The sequence below is a fragment of the Diospyros lotus genome, chromosome 8 (genome assembly GCF_014633365.1).
Source record: "Diospyros lotus cultivar Yz01 chromosome 8, ASM1463336v1, whole genome shotgun sequence".
Classification (NCBI taxonomy): domain Eukaryota; kingdom Viridiplantae; phylum Streptophyta; class Magnoliopsida; order Ericales; family Ebenaceae; genus Diospyros; species Diospyros lotus.
This window is the reverse complement of record NC_068345.1, coordinates 19,727,370-19,747,548: the sequence shown is the minus strand read 5'-3', so window position 1 is coordinate 19,747,548 and position 20,179 is coordinate 19,727,370. Positions and strand designations below refer to the sequence as shown.

The following is a 20,179-nucleotide window of genomic DNA, read 5'->3' as shown; positions in this document are numbered from 1 at the left end:
GGAGGTAAGGTTGGATTTGTTATCGGAGCAAAGTTGCAGTCACCGTCGTCGGAGAAGAAGACCAGAGAAGACAAGACGTGTGTGTTACACGCGCGGATTTCACTCTTAGCCACGCACTTGGCGCGTGAGGCACAATATTTTTTTGAAATTAATTTTAAAATTTTTAGAAAATTATTTTAGGAATATTTGTGTAAAAATATTTGGTGAAATTGAGTGTTAGGTATTTATTATGAATTTTCTAAAGAAAGTGTTGGTATTTTTATGGAGAAAGAATAAAAAAAAAGCATATGTGCAACAGAGAACAGATTGGAGAAGGAATAATTTTATTATTTGAAATCTGATCAACATCGTTACTGTTTTATAGCAAAAAAAACATAAAAAATCAGCCAAATCTGCTGCACGTGCATAACAGAAAAATTCCTAAAAATGCTGAAGACTAAATCAAAAACCTAATCTTATCATGTACTTTGATTTCTTCAAACCACATCATCAAAACAGATATGTTGACTTCTTCAAAGCAGCTTCTAAGTCATATTTTCAACACTCCTCCTTGACTTTGATGCTGCAACTAAATTTAATTTTGGCATAGGCATGAATATGGTTTTGAGGGGGCATAAGCATGAATATGATTTTGAGGGAGTTAAAATAACTCCTCCTCCTCCGGTTGGCTAGTAACAGCTCTAGCTTCTCTTTCTTGTTGTTGTGATCTGCACACAATTGTGATGTGACCTAATTGACCACATTTGTTACACTTTACATCGGGCCTCCACCAACACCTGTTTTGTGGATGATTTGTTTTTTTGCAGTATGAGCAAGGTGGATAATTTCCACTATTGTTGTTTTCAGCATTTGTGAGCTTCTTGTTGTGATCCTTAACCTTTTTTCCACCGATGGGCCTTACTTGTGCCTGTAAAGCTCCTTCGACGACTCCTCCTTCCCTCATAAGCCTTCTTTGTTCTTGAGCCTGTAAAGCATTAACTAACTTTGCCAAGGAAATGCTTGACAAATCTTTAGCGTTTTCTAGAGAAGAGATGGTGGCTTCATACCTCTCTGGAAGTGTAACAAGTATTTTTTCAATTATTCTTTGATCAAGAAAATCTTTACCTAACAATCTCACTTTGTTAGCAAGGCTAAGCAACATGTCAGTGTACTCCTTCACAGTTTCTGACTCCTTCATTCTTTGCATTTCAAACTCCCTGATCAAGTTTAACACTTGCATATTCTTTGCTCGTTCATTGCCTTGATATTCTTCCTTGAGATGATCCCAAATGGCTTTTGCTGAAGACAGGTTCATGATTTTTGTGAAAATATTAGGAGACACTGCAGCATACAAGTGGGCCATGGCTTTAGCCTTTCTTGTCTTCCTCTCCTTGTGAATCTTTATTTGATTCATTGTTGGATTGGCTGGCAAATCAGCAACTTCGTAATTTTCCTCAACTGCTTCCCAAAGATCTTGTGCCTGGAGATGAACTTTCATTTTAATAACCCATACCTGATAGTTGTCGCCATCAAATATCGGTGCTGCCGGCATTCCGTGACTTGATTCTGCTTCCATCTTTGCAGATTGTTGGCTTGAATTTGAGTGTTTGTGATTTTTTTTTTTTTTTTTCAACTCACAGGTCCCTCAAGAAATACGCTCTGATACCATTTTGTTGGTATTTTTATGGAGAAAGAATAAAAAAAAGCATATGTGCAACAGAGAACAGATTGGAGAAGGAATAATTTTATTATTTGAAATTTGATCAACATCGTTACTGTTTTATAGCAAAAAAAACATAAAAAATCAGCCAAATCTGCTGCACGTGCATAACAGAAAAATTCCTAAAAATGCTGAAGACTAAATCAAAAACCTAATCTTATCATGTACTTTGATTTCTTCAAACCACATCATCAAAACAGATATGTTGACTTCTTCAAAGCAGCTTCTAAGTCATATTTTCAACAGAAAGAAAGGTTATAGAAAATAGAAAAAAATAAGGAAAATTAAAGAAATTATGGAAGAAATTAGGAAAACCATAAATTTTGATTTTCTTGGATAAATATTGGTCAGGAAATTACCACTATAAGTGTTGAGGTTTTACACGCTAATCGAGGTCGACACATTTTTTGAGAAATGCGTCGAAATACTGTCCAAGGTGAGTGAGCAGTCCTTTCAAAACCTAGTATGATTTATGTGGGTGGTTCGGGCCGAGGTTCACTTTATGGTTTCACTTCGAGGTGGTTGATTTATAAGAAGTTATGTTGCCTTCTTGTTTTTTTTTTTAAGCATAATGTCCGTATCAAGTTATTTTTCACGTGATGCATCAACTGGATATGATTCGTGAAATTGCATGGCAAATGGTTTTCGTTACATTATTATATTGAAATCATGTCATAGTTCGGTGGGATGTGATAGGGTCTTCTTAAGAATGGGGCAAGGTTAATCTCTACTGATTGGGTGACGATGTTGGGCACCCAGAGATTAAGTATGTTGTGGCAAGGTCAATCCCAACGATGTGTGGAATGAATTTTCCATGTGAGGTTGAGTATGCTAGGGAGATTTCTCAAAGTTAACGTGTCGTATTGTTTTTGTATATGTCTTGCGTATGTTCATTTCATGCATTCTATAAAACTGTTTTATGTGCCATCACTTAGATAATTCAGCATCTAATCTGCATTCTGCCCCTGAAACATTCAAACGTTCCAAACGAGGGTCACAATAGGGATAAGGACATGATTGGATAAGGTTGAGGTACGAGCGTGTTAGATGATATTTATGTTTTCTTTAGTTATGTAATCCTTATTTTATTTGAAAGATGGTTTGTTTAAATGGTTGTAATATCTTATGATGTTAGGATTTGTTATTTCTACTGCGTGAGGTTATGCTTTGTTTAGTCTAGATCTGTTGATCTTAATAATACAAAGGATGAACTGGGGTTCTGGGATTTTGTTAGCATGTGAAGATTGTTCTTTGGGAACATTGCGTGTGAATGGATCTTATGTATTGGAGAAAATCCCGGTAACACCTTATAATGGCACGCCCGACGAGACAGGGTGTTACACCAATGATTGACACCTTGTGAGTCAACTAATAACTACGAATTATCCTTCAGAGCTTTATCATTGGTGATCATGTTGAATCTAGAAGGAAATGAAGGCTTGAAGACAAAAATTAAGAACGAGTGGATCTATGTAACGATTTATGGGTTTTAAAACATTTTTCAAAACTGAAACAAACTACAAAGCAACATAAAGCGGAAGTAAAAACAATTCTTACAAGACTTGATATACTTCATCCCTATGCTCAAAAGATAAAACCATGCCATAAGGGACTTTATCGATGTACCTGTATAATTTAGTATGCCAGTGTTGGTTGTTTGTTAAAGTGCTCGTCCTCCTTGTTATCGGTTTGAGCTTCTTATGCAAGGTGTTATGCCAGGTGACTAGCCCGCCTCCTCACATGTGAAGGACCTGGTCAGTCCATGCCCGAAATGCCTCCTGAACTCTCCAACAAAGTCGTGCTAGGACGCTCTTAATAGAAGTGACCTGTTACTCTATAAGTGTTCTTCGTTGGTTGCACCTTGGCTATCAAATAGCCTCTTTGAATGGGAGAAGAAAGGGAGGTGTTGTACTAGCTAACTCTTGGAGCGAGAACAAGAAGGTAACTACAGCAATGGAGAAGAAGAAGAAGCAAACAAGTAAGATGAGGAAGATAAAGTAAAGAAATTAGAGAGAGAAGGGAGCAACCATTAGTTAGCCTCCTTTAAAACCCTCTCTTTGATAAATATCCCCCTAAATCTCATTTTTCACTCTTCTTGCATGCCATCGTCCTTCTTTCCCTTATCCTTTTACATGCAGAACAACAGAGCATCAAATGCTCGTGCTTGACCATGTGGCGGAATTCTAGTTTATCGAAATTCAAGGTTTGATTGACCTAAGTAGACCAAAGCCTTGTTGTCCAAGTTCGGTAGATCGAACTACATGGTTCGATAGACCAAAGTTAACCAGAACCGTGCAGTTTAGGTTCAGTCGACCGAACTCGACTAGAACTGTGAGATTTGTGTTTGATCGACCGACCTGAAAGATACGATCTGTAAAAGTTGACCGACTTCCGCTGACTTCATAGTTATTACATTTCGCCCCTACTATAAACATGTAATAGCCCTTGCATTATCCAATAATGCAATTAAGGCCCTTTCTATCCAATAACAATCTCCCATGAGAAACACATTAAGAGCAATGGATCAATAATCTCGTGCATTACTTAGTATGCGTATGACTTTCTAGGTTCATAGCCATGTAGCAATCAGAACACATCAACTCTTTGATGTCAGTTGATCCCATCAACCTACTAAGGGAATCTCTCCAAATCCCCAAAACCCCCCAAATGATCCTGAGTATCCTCTAGTTAGGACTCAGGACAATCCTAATGGTAATAAAGTCTAACTTCATATGAACCTATTAAGGCTCCTTGATTATCGTGTATTATAGTCCTTTCACTAACTAACATCTCGATCGAGTGAGAGTCAGGATTAATTATGTAATGACCTGTTAGTGGGTCCAAGTGATTTATCTTGGAATAGAACATTTATTATATTAAAGTAATAATTTTTGAGAAATTATATGCGATATTTATAAGTGATGTGCGAATTTATAGGTGATGTGCGAAGGAAGTGGAAAAGTCCAAGATTTGAGTTAAGTGGTAATGGGACCCAAAATAAATCAAGGTATGTGTGGAAATATTATTTGAGATTTGTGGAGTTTAACTAATGTCTAAACTATTACTTGAGCATAAACAATTCTCATTTGGGTGATTATGCAATAAGGACATTTAAGTAAATAGGGAGATATATATATATATAAGTTGGCTCATTTTTCATGAGGGAAAGGAATTAAAAGGTAGAGGAGGAGAAGAGAAGGATGACCGATCGAGAGAGAGCAAAGGGGAAGCTAGGGTTTTTCTTCCTTGATTGTTTGTGCTCCAAAGAGGTTTGTGGAAGCTAAAGATTTCTTCATCTTCTTCTTCTTTCTCTTCTTGCTAGTTTCTCTTGTTGGGTGAGAAGTAAAGGGTTCTTCGAAGCATATCACCTTCAGTGAAATCATCAAGAAGGGCTTCTTAAGGCAAGTTCCAATCTCTCTTATCTTTTTAAAACTTTTGATCATGGTATTTGGGGATTCAAGCATAAAATCCCATGTTTTCCTAAAAGATTACTCTCGTTGAAGGTTATGTAAAAACCTTTGTAAATCTCTCATGTTCCTTATTTAATCTTGTTGGTCTCCCTTGAGTTTCAAAGTAGGGTTAGTTTCACCATATAATCCCAAAAGGAATGATACTTTCAAGTTAGAGGGTTGGTTGTATGATCATTCTTATGTTTGGCTTGCATTTGGTATGAATCAGGAGGGGTTCTATTCTGCTGCTTTTTGACCGTTTGGAGGAAACTGTCGACTGTTTGTAGAGCCTGTTGACTGAAGGCCAGAGGCTATCAATCGTTTCCTCTGGGTATGGCAACTGTCAACCGTTTTGAGGTCAACTGTCAATTGTTTATCACGTTTCTTTTAAAGTGGGTATAAGTCATGTTTTGAATGATTCCTTATTAGTTTCAAAACATGTTTAAATGTTCTTGGAAAATGATTATGCATTCATTGGCATGCCATTGAGCAAGTTTGTATGCATGTGAGGTTTAGTTGTGAAGGACAACTTGGGAGCATGTTCTTATTTATGTGTTGTCTTATGTATGTCACATGGGTGGACTAAGGCATTAGGTGGGAGCTAATTGTCCTTAAAGGTCATATGTACTCATGAACATAGACCTAAGAGTGAGCTATTTAGCCCCAATGACCTCGTGGCACGTGGTATGGCTATGACCTTGGGTGGGAGCTGATTGTCCTCAAGGGTTGTATGGTGAGGAAGCACAGCCTTAGGAGTTAAGCTATCGTTCCCCAAGTGTCAGTTGTTGTGGTGTGTGTAAGACATAGAGTTTCAATGTGTTTGCTTCATGAATGTATCTACTCATGGATCTTATATGCATGGCATGGGTATGATTCATTTGGCTTTATTCTCTTCTTTCCGGTTGGGTTTCCTGTGGTGGGTTATTGTAGCTTATTCATATTAGATCATGTCTTTTTGATATTCGTTGTTATACTTGTTGGGCCTTGTGGATCATTCTTTTGCTTTGCTTCAATCCAGGCAAAGGCAAAGATAAGGCTAAGGGCAAGTCTAGCAGGGGTTGATCTTTTGTCAATAGATGTGTATAAAGCTCACCTAAAGAAAAGGTCTTGAGAATTTTTGTGTTGAAATGCTAGAGCTAGTTAGACTCTCGTGCCTTGAGGGTATATGTATGTTTTGTGGTTATGACTTGATGTATTATAATCAGAGGATGTATCTTTTGTTTCAGCGGGATGTATACGCCTAATGTAAAAAAAGATTTGGTGTTATTGTGTTATGTCATTTCCAGGGTGAATTTATGTGGTTTGATAATGGTTCCCTTGTTCGAGTTGCTTACGTATCATTACTATTAATGACCCTCTCACAAATCCTCTATGCTAGCGGAGGCTCCTGGAGGCAGGCCGTTATAGATTAAACTCACAAGACTCGGTAACTATAACAGATCTGATAAGGTGTGTGATATAGGTAGCATGTTAAATCCAATCTGACATTAGAACTCTTTCTAATCTCTTGCTCACCTTGACAATGGGATTTCCAACCACTACCACCAACATCGATTACATAGGATGTTTGCCCCTATCCAATGTAGATCAATGGATCTTACTAATAAACATCTATCTCCATACACCACTGTACAGAGACCACACAATGAACATCTCCACCTCTTGCACCAGATGGTTTCGCTCAACTATAAATCTCTAACACCAGTTCACAAGACACCATGTCACCTCTAGTGTAAGGACTATATATAAAATTGAGAGCCAGCAATAGATCATTAATCCTTAAGCCATGTGATATGTTGCAAGCATCACATTTAGCAGATGTTTTACCAACAACCACCCACCCACGTGTCTACTATATGCATTCCATGTAATGTGGCGTGTGACTCACCACCCCATTCCCATTAGCATCCCATGCTAATAATGGTAATAACCCATGTGCCAGTCCACTAATCGATATATCATATTTCCCTTCTGAAAATCTAAGGACCGGTAATACCTTTAAGAAATCTTGAACTAGAGATCCACATCACACAATCTCAACCCTTTGAGAGTAGGAACTGATAGGTTTGAAATGCTATGGCACACACCCAATATGAGGTGAATTGTGTGATTTAAAACTTGATGATAGAACTTGAAATCCTTTTTTTCCAATTGAGGTTTTAGTGATTTAAAATATAAAACATATGAAATGACAAATGTAAAGCTTAAAGAATGTAAAACAAGAAAAATAAATGATACAATGGATTTATAGTGGTTTGGTTTAAACCAACTCTAATCCACTATCTTAGCTCCCACTAAAGATTTTAAACCAATTTACTAAAAACCTCTTATCTCTTCGGATAGGCCCTGTAACAACAAGTTAGGAAAATACAAACCTCCTACTTAGACAAGTAGACCCTCTAGCTACCAAAGCTAGGAAAAACAAGAAGTGTACAATAAGAGATAATCTAAGAGATGAATATATTAGTTACAAGATCTCTCAAAATACAAACAAGGCTTGAATGAATTGATATAATTTAAAATTGAAGCCTTGAAGAGAGAAAAGTGAAGCAAAATCAATATAAATACAAATGTGTATAAAATATAAGCTCAAATTATTTCATTGCCATCCCTTCATCTCTTCTTGGTCATCCTTGATTTGTATTTATAGGCTTCCCAAAAGCTTTTCCCAAAACTAGCCGTTTTTTAGCCTTTGGAGATTAAGAAATTAGTTGTTGGAAGTTATCAGAGACACAAACTGTCAATAAAATAAAATGGTTAGTCGACACAAGCTAATTACAAGACTTAGTCGACAGATTGAAGCCTTCTGTTTGCATAACCAATACATTGATTCTGTTAGTCGATAGAGCCTAATGCTTAGTCGACAGAATGAAGGCATTTAGTTGATAGATCATGGCCACTTAGTCAACAGATGCTACAAATTTGCCTTTAACTTCATTTTCTAATATTTTGAGATTTAATTGAAATTTAATAATTTATTTTTTCAATTTCTTAAATCATAAACAACACATATATATTGGAAAATACTTTGACCAAACATCTTTGAAACTTGAGAACCAATATGAAAAATTTTGGGGAAATAATATGAGTTCATTCAATTCGGTGCATCAAGATAATAATTATTAATAATTTCATCATTAAAATATAATTATTTTTTATCATCAAAAGTATATCAAAGACAAAACAACAATCTCCTATTTTTTGATGATGACAAAACATTTCATGAAATACCCAAAAATCTCCCCCTCTTTGTCATAAATCAAAAAAGATATATTTGAAAGAATTTTGACACAAGACTAGGAGGGGATTGGGAAAAACATCAATGGGGTAAGAATACATTGGTGAAAACTAATTTTTTTATAAAAAAAACATCCCCTTAATTTTTTTTATTCTCCCCTTTGATCAAAGCATAAAATTTGAAAATCATTTTGACACTATAACTCCCTTTTAATTTTAGAAACTAATATGATTGAAATTTTGGATAGAAATTCTTAAGTAAAATTATAAAGGCAATAGATGATTCAAAATCATCATAAACATGGAGAGTTTAGGGATAGAAAATATACCACCAAGATTGAATTTAACAATCTCTCTTACTTTTGGTTGGCAAAAAAAGAGAGCATTTTTTGGGGTTGATTTTCTCTTTCATCCCCCTTGCCTTCATATTTGATTCATCCATAAAGATTTCACTTTGAGCTTCATTTCGATGTCAAGCAAACCTGCAAAAATAACTCATCCACAAGATTTTGGTGCCCAACTCTCTTTGGGGTCACCATAGTTAGCATTGAAATTTCTTTTTGGAACTCATACTTGTTTATATTTTGTAAGATGGTTTCTTATAAAACATTTGTTTATAGAATGTCCACATTGATCACAATAATGACAAGTGATTTTAGAATGTGAGCCAAAATTTTGTATTCTTTTCACAAAGCCACCTTGCCCTTTTCTTCTTTTATAAAAATCTTTTCTTTGAATCTCAAGGGCATTTTTCAATTCTTCTTTCTCTTTATTGTCTTTTTCAAGAGAGAATTTTAAACATTTGTTTTTTTCTTGAAGCTCATCATTTTGAGCTTTCAACATTTTCTTCTCATTATTCCAATAATCTTTTTCTTCTTTTAATAAGCTCACTTCTTTATCTAAAGATTTTAATTTATTCTTTAAGACATTGTTTTTCAAACCAACATTTTCAAATTGATTCATTAAATCATTGAATGCATCATGCAATTCATCAAGAGTAAAACTTAAAATTGAACCACTAGAATGGGAAGGTTTCTCTTCTATGTTGGCCAAAAAACATAGGTTGACCACTTCCTCCACTTGGGATTCATCACTAAAAGATGAATCATCCATTTTTTTTTTTCTTGAACTTCTTCTCATACCTCTTAAATGATGGACATTCAGATATGATATGGCCATACTTTTGACATCCATAACATTTAACTACATTTCTATATTTCTCCCCCTCAAACTTATCATTCTTCTTCCTTAGATTTTTTCTTTCCAATTCTTTCAACTTTTTCCTACTAAGGAACCTTTTGAATTTCCTAGTAATTATCATTAAATCATCATCATCTTCTTCATCATCACTAGATGAGTGTAAAACTTTGAAAAGAAGATTTGTATCTCTGTTTATCTCATTATCATCTCTCTTCATCATGATCTCATGAGTCATGAGAGATCCACTCAAATCATCAAAAGATAAGTTATCTAAATCTTTAGCCTCTTGAATGGTTGTCACTTTGGGGTCCCATTCCTTGGGTAGACATCTAAAGATTTTTCTAACTTTCTCTCAATTTGAAAAAGTTTTTCCTAAATCCTCTAAACCTAGTAATCATCAGGAACTCTATTAGGAAGTCTAGGGACTCATTTGTAAAGGTGAGAAGCAGAGGTATGAATGAAGATATGACTATTATTAGTATCAAGAATATATTAAGAGTGTCATTCACATAAATCTCATGTATTGTAAATCTAACATCTAAGGCACTATCACAAATAGAACTAGCCACCACTATCTATCGTTAACACTTCTTGTCTAACATACAAATATTAACGTCCGGTGATGTGACGACCCGCTCCCACCTGTCAGGCACCACAAGTGTTCAATCGATCGGATCGTTCACCCATCAAGCCAATATTGAAGATATCACTACAAGAATTTGAGGGTTTTACCCACACACGTAAATGTGTGTAAAAATTACCTTATGTGTCAACTATAATTTTTCCGTACACATAACGCAAATGTCAAGATGTGTGGGTAAAAGGTGGTAGAAAATAACTTTTACCCACACATATATTTATGTGTGGGCAAAACTTAAGATATTACCCACACATATATGTGTAGGTAAATATTTTTGTATGTGTAGGTATTTTTATGTCGAGAAGTAATTGTGAGGTGGTTGATGACGTGGCTGATGATGTGGCTTTAATTGGATAATGATGTGGCATGACACGTGTATTTGTTTATGTGTAGGTAAAGTTAAGATTATATGTGGGTAATAATATAAAAAATAATTTTCATGTGTGGGTAAAAAACATTATGTGTAGGTAAAAAAAATATTATGTGTGGATAATAATTTAAAAAAATTTAGAATATGTGTGGGTAAAAAAAAATTATAATGTGGGTAATAAATATATTATGTGTGGGCAATAATATAAAAAGTAATTTCTATATGAGAGGATAATTTTTATATGTGTGGCTAAAAAACATATTATGTGTGGACAAAACTAAAATTGTATATTTAAAATTTCAATTGTTGAAACATCTATTACAAGATAATTCAAATATATACGCACCAAAAAAGTCATAAAGTTACAAAATAAGTATAAAATCATGAAGTCACCTAAAAAGTTCAAACATATATGAAAAAAAAAGCATAAAACAAAAAATATTTTTTTATTTTAAAAATTATACTCACCTTACTTATGTTGAAGAGATATTATTAAGAGACAATGCATATTTTATTATTTTAACTATTTTCTTATCAAGTTAGGGGAGACTCAGGAAGAAAATGTTTAGATTTATAGCTGTAGAAAAATAAAAGAGATGATGCATTATACCAATACACAGAGAGAGAGACCATTTCAAGATAGGTAACTTATTTTTGTAAGTTTGGGAAAATCCTCTAATACTTAAGTTAAGGAAGACTTAGGAAGAAAATACGCAAGTTAACTCTCTTAGAAAAATAATAGAGAAAGAAGATAGAAATAAGAAAAAGAGAGACTATTATGAGTAAGCAACATGCTAGTGTATATAGTAGCGACAATAGCTTTTGGTTTCTATGTGTTGAATCTTCTATCTTGTGAGATAAATGCTAAATTAAAATAATATTTGTTGTGATAATGATTATTTGAAATTCTTCATAAAAAATTAATATTAAAATAAATTATAAAAATAATATTAAAATAATTTAAATTATAATTTATGATAATCATGATAATAAATAATTTAAATTATTATATCAAATTAATATTTATTTAAAAATTTAATTATATAATGAATCTAATCATTATAATAAATTAGTTTGATATATTGTATTATTTTTAATATGTTCGTAATTTTAATATACTGTAGTATCAATAAATAATTAATGCTTAATTATAATAGCTTAATAATTATATTCGTGCATTTAAAAAATTATATTAGAAATTGCTTATAATAGTGTTAATTAAATCTTAATAATTAAAACTCTGGACCTTTCTATGGAGAAAATGTTCAGCAACTTTGTCTCTATTTTTATAGGAACTTTTTATGAGGTTAATGTACCATGTATTTATTAAAGTTTTAGGGATTTTAGAAATAAACAAATGAACAAAAGAGATATTTTAGAAATTAAAAATTAGAAATCGGGTAGAAATTTTATTTTAGGGAAGGCGGAATTTTAGTGTAGAGATTTAGTTTTAAGTTTATTATTTTTATTTGTAAATAAAATAAAAAATAAATTATTTTAAATTATTATAAAACTTAAAACGACTTAGTTTTGTAATTTAAATATAAAATCATAGATATGGGGATACCCACACATATATAACATTTGTAATTATGTGTGAGTAAGTTTATAAATAATTATCCACACATACATAACATTTATTAATATGTGTGGGAAATAAAATTTAAAAACTACCACATCAACTAATATGTGGATATCTACACATATATAACATTTATAATTACGTGTGAGTAAGTTTATAAATAATTACCCACGCATACGTGACATTTATTAATATGTGTGGGTAATATAATCCAAAATAAATGCCACATCAGCTAAAATTTTACCGAAAAATATTCCACCAACTTCTGAAAGTGGAGGAAATTTTTTCTGCCAAAATAACTATGGGTATATAAATGTACCCACATATAATAAATGTGGATACTGTAACGAGTTTGTCTAATTTAATCACTCACACATATTACCATTATGTGTGGGTAAATACCCATGTATAATATGTTAGAACGGGAGGTGCTATGGCACACACCAAGAGAGGGGGTGAATTGGTTATGTTAAAATTTTATTTAAACTTGAAAAACCTTTTGATACAAATTGAGGTTTTAGGACTTAAAAACGTGAAGTATATAAAATGACAGATGTAAGTTTACAAAGAAAAATATGTGAACCAAGTGAGGAAAAATGAAATGCTTGGAAAGATAAATAAATCAAGAAGCACAAGCACAAGAAACACAAAGATTTATAGTGGTTCGGCTTAACCCAAGCTTAATCCACTACCTTAGCTCCTCACTAAGGATTTTGCAAACAATCCACTAAAACCCCTACTTAAACCAAGTAGGTCCTCTAGTCCAAGACTAGGAATTACAACCTCTTGCTTATACAAGCAAGCCCTCTAGCACCTAGCTAGGAATTATAGCCCCTTGCTTTAACGAGCAAGTCCTCTAGCACAAAGCTAGGAAAATAAAAGTGATACAAATGTAAACGAGATGCTAAGAGTTGGCACTCTTAGTTACAAGTTCTCTCACAAAGAAAACAAGGCTTGAATGAATTAATACAAGTTAAAATCAAAGCCTTGAAGAGAGAAAAAAATTGAAGCTCAATCACTGTAAAAACAAACAAGAGTAACAGTAAGCTCAAATTATTTCATTCCCGTCCATTTGCTTTCTCTTGATCATCCATGACTTGTATTTATAAGCTTCCCACAAGATTGAAGAGAAATGAAGTTGTTTGTGACCGTTGGAGAGTGAGAAACTAGCCGTTGGAGATTAAAAAACTAGCCGTTGTAAGTTTCTGTGAAACACATAGTCGATAGAGAAAATAGGTTAGTCGACTATTTTATCAAATAAAACTAGCCATAGTCGACAGACAGAAAAGCATAGTCGACTATTACTCAACCAAAACTTCTCATAGTCGACAGATCCTTTTACATAGTCAACAGATCAAAAATTACAAAAAAAAATTTGAATATCATGAACAAACATAGTTGACAGATGAAATAGCATAGTCGACTATCCTTACACAATAGTCGACAAAATGAAATATAGTCGACAGAGGCCATGTATAGCCGACAGATTAAACAAGCATAGTCGACTATCCTCATGATAGTCGACAGCACTAAACAACATAGTCGACTATCTTCTTGGAAAATCTGGAAACTTAACAGATAACATGTAGAAGCACACTTGATTAATACAAAACATCACCACATATTTAAGTAAATGTCCTCATTTTGTTTAATTTATATTTTACCTTCCATTTACTTTAATACATAAATGTAAATAAGAAAGTACCCCCATTTGGATTCAATAAAAATATCAAAAAAATCAAAGTCCATAAGAATAAAAAAGTAGAATTTGGATTTTAGTAGGAACTTAGGATTTTGCGATTTTACCACCTCCAAGATATACACTTTCTATTTCTTGAAAAATTCGTTAAAAATCATTTTATCACTAATGAATGTTAACTATTGAATTACCGGGAGTTAGTTTTCTAAAAAGGAAACATTTTCATATATGTCTCCTTATAAGGTGCTAGTCTTCCAGACTTAAAAAAAATATTAAAATGTTATCAAAACGAGTTTCAAGACATGATGCATGAACTAAAGGATTTTTCATACGATTAAGTTTCAAGCCAAAACCTTTTATGCACGTTTCAAAATATGAAAGCTTATTTTGAAATATAAGATTAACATAAATGATTTTTCATACTTAAGATTGGATTTTCATCAAACACATTTATGTTCAAGTTGGTCTTTTGCCTTAGAACAATTTTAGCTCTATGTTGACCAACGACTTCAAACTAATTTGAAAATCATTTTAAGAGATTCTTTTAAGACTAAATACTTGACTTTGCAAATCTCCAACTAATATAGAAAATCATAAATCTTTTTGGTTTTCGTTTTAACAAAGCACTTGAAATTGATTTTTGTTGAAAAGCATAGACTTGACTCATGACTTAGGGATAAAACAAGGTATTGTTTTTCATCATCAAAACTAAACACAAGGGTAGAACATCATAATATGTGTGGGTAATTTAAGTGTGGGTAAATTTATAAATAATTCCCCACACATAAGTAACATTTATTAAACATTTATTAATATGTGTGGGCAATGTAATCCAAAAAATTGACACATCAGCTAATGTGTGGATACCCACACATATATAATATTTATAATTATGTGTGGGTAAGTTTATAAACAATTACCCACACATGCCTAACATTTATTAATATGTGTGGGTAATATAATCCAAAATAAATGCCACATCAGCTAATTTTTTTTCGAAAAATACCCTACCAACCTCTGAAAGTGGAGGGAATTTTTTCTGCCAAAATAACTGTGGGTATATCAATTTACCCACACATAATAAATGTGAATAATATAACGAGTTTATCTAATTTAATTACCCACACATATTACTATTATGTGTGGGTAAATACCTATATATAATATGTGTGAATAATTTATGTGTGGGTAAAACTCTCAAATTCTTGTAGTGTATGGATTATGTTTTTATAAGAAATGCCCTAGATGACGACTAGGTTTCGTCCTTCTCTTCACTCTACTCGAGGAATCAGTCCCAAAATAATTAAAAAAAATATAGCAGAACAGAACCTGAAACCCAAGTGAGCTTCACCTTTCTTTAGCTCACCTCACAAAAAGCCAAAGGTAACCTAGGCACAAAATAACTTATCAAAAATCCATTGAGTACTAGGGATTTATAGGAAGTTCCTTTTCGATCCTTACACAATCCGAAAACTTGGCTCCAACAAACTAAAGCAACTTACAACATGAAATCTCATAAGCACCTATTATATTGATTACAACCAACTAGATACCATCTAGTGCCCAACAACATATACATTTGCCACATAAGAATATATACAGAATATATACAACATACAAACTTGGGCAACAACGCTAGTCGCTGCTTCATACTCCCGACATCATCACTGCTTGCATCTAGACTTGCAACATCTATAACACGAGTTAAAAGCTCATGAGTCACAATGACTCATTAAGGATGCAAATGAATCTAAACAAGATAATATATGAGATGCAAGGACAAGTAAGTATTCATAATTGGCAAGGTATCATTGCCATTCGAACTCACCTGTTCGAGGCAATAACCTCTCATATTACTCCTAGCTAGTCTCCCCTTGGTCATAGGAATTCACTAGACCACTTATAGAACATGCATAACTAGTACTACAAATAACATATATTCATCGATATTACCAAACATTTGCAAGGCTGCCTACCCTTGGGGTCATCCCTTACCTGGCTCGAAGCTCTCTCTGCCAAGAGCGAGAACGCCTGGCTAAACTCTAAACTCTTCTAAGATCACTGCCTCCTTGGTAGAACCTAGATGCAATCACACAGAAACCCTACTATAACAAAAATTAAACTAGGACCTATATTTTGGCCATACCTCGCAAAAACCCACCCATCAACAATATCTAAACAATCCCAACCAAGGGTTTAATCCAGCCAACACTTATTCTATATTATCTCACATAATGCAAATAACTCAAAATAATTGAATTCATTTACATTAACCAATCTGGAGGAGAATTCTAGCAAAATGCCCATACTGGCGTTGCCTCTTTAGCTGTAACCTTGAGCTTAGATCCCATTTTCGAGCCTTTGGCACGCTCCTTGAGCCCCAAATTAATTTTCAATTTTTTTCCAATTTTCTAGAATTTTTGACTATTTTTCTCATTTATTTTCTTTTTCTCATATTTTCTTTTTCCGTTTTTTTCTTTTCTTTTCTTCTTCTTCTTCTTCTTCTTCTTCTTCTTCTTCTTCTTCATGCATAGCCTGCCAACTCGCCACCGTCGGCCGCCCTCGACTGCCCCGCAACCACCGCCATCGCTGCCAGCTGCTACAACCGGCCTCCCCGCACGCAACTACGTTCGCTACTACTACTCCAGCGCCTCCATCCATTAACACCCTAGGTCACTGTCTCTTTCCACCTCCATCGATCGCCTTCAACCACCGTCAGCCGCCTCCCTTGCTGTTGCTGCTCCGCCCAGCTCCATCGCCAGTCAACACTGCTCAGCCTAGCCTCCATTACTGTCGTCACCACTGTCGCTGCCTCTAGCTGCTACCATCTTTCTCTCTTTCTCTCTCTCTCACTCTATTACTCTTTACCCCTAGCTCTCAAATTCCACACAAATAAAAATTAATTTTGGCCACTATTGCACACTTAGCACCCAAGCCTCTCACGCGCATATATATATATATATATACAAATTACAGATTTAACCTCCACCAATTCTCCTTAATTCCACTTAGGGATTTATTAACTTCACTTGAACCCTCCAAAGCCTTAAAATAATTACCATCAAGCCACTAAAATCTTGATTTCTCTGAAAATTAATAATTTATAATTACTCGATAAAATCGATTTCGTCCCTATGCCTTCACAGGACCTTTTCTCTACCCGAAAATGCTTCAGTGTTGACTCACATGAAATCAGGCCACCCTCAGGGTCCCGTTGACTTCCTGAATGTCTCTTATGACAATTCAGTTCAGGCAACCATTCGGGCTTATACAGAAATTATTTCCAAAACTATTCCTAATCTGATTGCTTTTAGGGTCATTAACCTCACCTCGAGACGCCCGCCAATCTTGCGCCTTCTTTCCTAGACATCCAAGTCGCAGGCCATTCCCTGCCATCGATTTAGTAATTTATTAATTCATTTCTCGAAACCAACTTTTGGGCTCTCCAGACCACTCAAAGTCCTTTAAAAATAGCTAGAAATCATATATTTTTCAACCCATGTAATACCGGGTGTTACATCCAACCCCTCTTAAATGAATTTTGTCCTCGAAATTCTCTTTACCTTACTATTCTGCTTAAGACAATCACATTCTCGAGCTATTTCTCAAATTCCCATACTCGAGAATCTCATAGATTAGCCATTGCTCACTTTTCCTTCAGGCTATCCCCACCTCGGGGTTTCTCTTAAGCTATTTGTACTCTGACGCTCGAGGATATTCATAAACTGGTGCCACTTTGGCCTCCAGCTAAATCCCACACCTAGTCGCTGGTCATGACACATGACACTACCGCAATGATGTTCATCATCTTGATAGATTTCAACTGCCTCTAAGCATCACTTTGCAATCAACTTCTAATTTTTCATATCAAACCAAAACCAAAAAATGACAATGCCAATCAAACTCGACAACATTGCATTAGTGATTAGTCAACAATGATTTTATGCTGATCACACACGACAACATTTCCATTGTCGATCACACGGCCATGATTTTTACACAGATCAAACACAACAACGTCTTAGCACTGATCAACCACAGTAATGTCACTTCTAATGCCTGTTAGACACCCTGACACCTATTCAACCATGGTATTTCATCATCACTCATATACATTCATAGCTTGAATCGATCTTCATGGCAATATCTCATTAGTGATCGACTACAACCATGCTAGCACTATATGGGAAGCAACCATTTGTCTCATTTAGCCATAATCGACCATTCATCACATGGTCTACTACCTTGTCTAACCGAGCTTTAGTTATTGCTATCACTTAAGCATAACCCACATACCCATACATCATAGTGGGTAATTTCATGCTTCAACCAATAACGTGCACTACCCGAGTCCACCTCGAGCTTAATGATGCACGCGCCATAACAGTCTCCCAACTAGGGATTCTTTCCATATTCAACAGAGATATTGAGGCTATCAGAGGTGAAATCCGAAATGAGCCTCAGAAGAATCAAATGCTTTAGAAGATAATCCCTTAAATGAGGAAGAATATGATTATCATGATGAAAAAGAACCAACTTTTCCAAGAGAAAGAAATTATTTCAAAGAAAATGAGATATTAGGAGATCCATCTAAGGGAATTAAAACTATATCCTCCATAAGAAATAAATGTCAATATGATGCCTTCTTATCTCAAATCGAACCCAAAAATGTCAAGGAAGCCTTAGAAGATGAAAATTGGATTATGGCAATGCAAGAAGAATTAAATCAATTTGAAAGATCTAATGTATGAAAATTAGTTCCAAGGCCTAAAGACCATCCAACTATTGACACAAAATGGATATTTAGAAACAAAATAGATGAAGATCGTATTATCATAAGAAATAAGGCTAGGCTAGTGGCTCGAGGGTATAGCCAAGAAAAAGGTATAGATTATGATGAAACATACCCCCCCTATTGCTAGATTACTAGCTATAAGAATGTTGTTAGCTTTTTCTTGCTACAAAAATTTCAAACTCTTTCAAATGGATGTCAAGAGTACTTTCTTAAATGTGTACATAAATCAAGAGGTATATGTTGAGCGACCCCCTAGATTTGAAAATCCAAAATTTGAAGACCATGTATTTAAACTCTCTAAAGCATTGTATGGTCTAAAACAAGCTCCTATGGCATGGTATGAAATACTTAGTAAATTTCTCTTAGACAAAGGTTTCAAAAGGGAACAAATAGGCACTACATTATTTATTCAATATCATGGAAAAGATATCTTGACAGTTCAAATTTATATAGATGATATGATTTTTGGATCAACAAACAAATCCCTATGTGACAAATTTGCAAATCTAATACAAGGGGAATTTGAAATGAGTATGATGGGTGAACTAAAATACTTCCTAGGGTTGCAAATAAGACAAAAAGATGAAGGAATTTATATATCCCAACAAAAATACATAAAAGATGTTCTTAAGAAATTTAGTATTTAAGATTGTAAACCCACAGCCACCCCCATGGCCAGTTCATCAAACTTATACAAAGATGAGTTAGGTCGAGTGATAGATAATGTTGGTCCTAATGATGACAAATATATCCAAGAGAGGGTGAATTGGGATTTGTATAATTTTTTTGAAAATTAAAACAATGGTTGATGGTAGAATACTATGTTTCGAAATATAGGGTATATGTTTTGAAATAAACCTTTCTGTTTTGCAAGTTTTGAAACCTACTATATATGTTTCAAAATATACCTTACTGTTATAGCTTGTTTCGAAATATAGAATGTGTGTTTCGAAATATAATTTTCAGTTTTGTTTGATTTGAAATCTTTTAGCTTTTATTTCAAAATAATGATATTTGGCAAAGATTATTTATATAAGTAAGAGTATATCAAAGGTGTTTGAGATCAAAGATAGATACATATGTATATGAAAAAGCATATTCTTAAGGAAAATATGTTTTAGACTTTGATGACAATTCTTTTGAAAGATTGAGCAATGAATAACAAGCAAGCAAAATAATAAATTTGGTGCACACAAGATATATAGTGGTTCGGCACCCTGCCTAGTCCACTACCTTCAAGCTTACCCACTTGAAGAATTTTTTAATCCCAATCACTCTTACTAGTGATCAATCACAACAAAGGTTTTACCACGGTTCACCCTAAAATCTTGCACAATGAGTTTTTATGGCTCAACTCAAACATTTCACTAACTGAGTTTTTATGGGCTTAACTCAAACCTTTTCCACAATGATTTTTAGGCAAAACTCAAACCTTACAACATTAACAAGATAAATAGAATTTTATCTTTACAGCCTAATAAAATGTATAGCAATAAATATCTTACCAA

General features: G+C 34.1%; 1 protein-coding gene across 1 annotated transcript; it reads right to left on the bottom strand.

The window, feature by feature from the left end:
- Positions 1 to 640: 640 nt before the first annotated feature.
- On the bottom strand, positions 641 to 1,555 carry LOC127808560 (uncharacterized). The gene has a single exon (XM_052347130.1). The coding sequence runs from the start codon at positions 1,553 to 1,555 to the stop codon at positions 641 to 643; it is 915 nt and encodes a 304-aa protein (XP_052203090.1).
- Positions 1,556 to 20,179: the final 18,624 nt, after the last annotated feature.

What these genes read in the sequence shown, in the direction of transcription:
- LOC127808560 (XM_052347130.1), bottom strand. Translation starts at nt 1,555, where the DNA reads ATGGAAGCAGAATCAAGTCACGGAATGCCGGCAGCACCGATATTTGAT.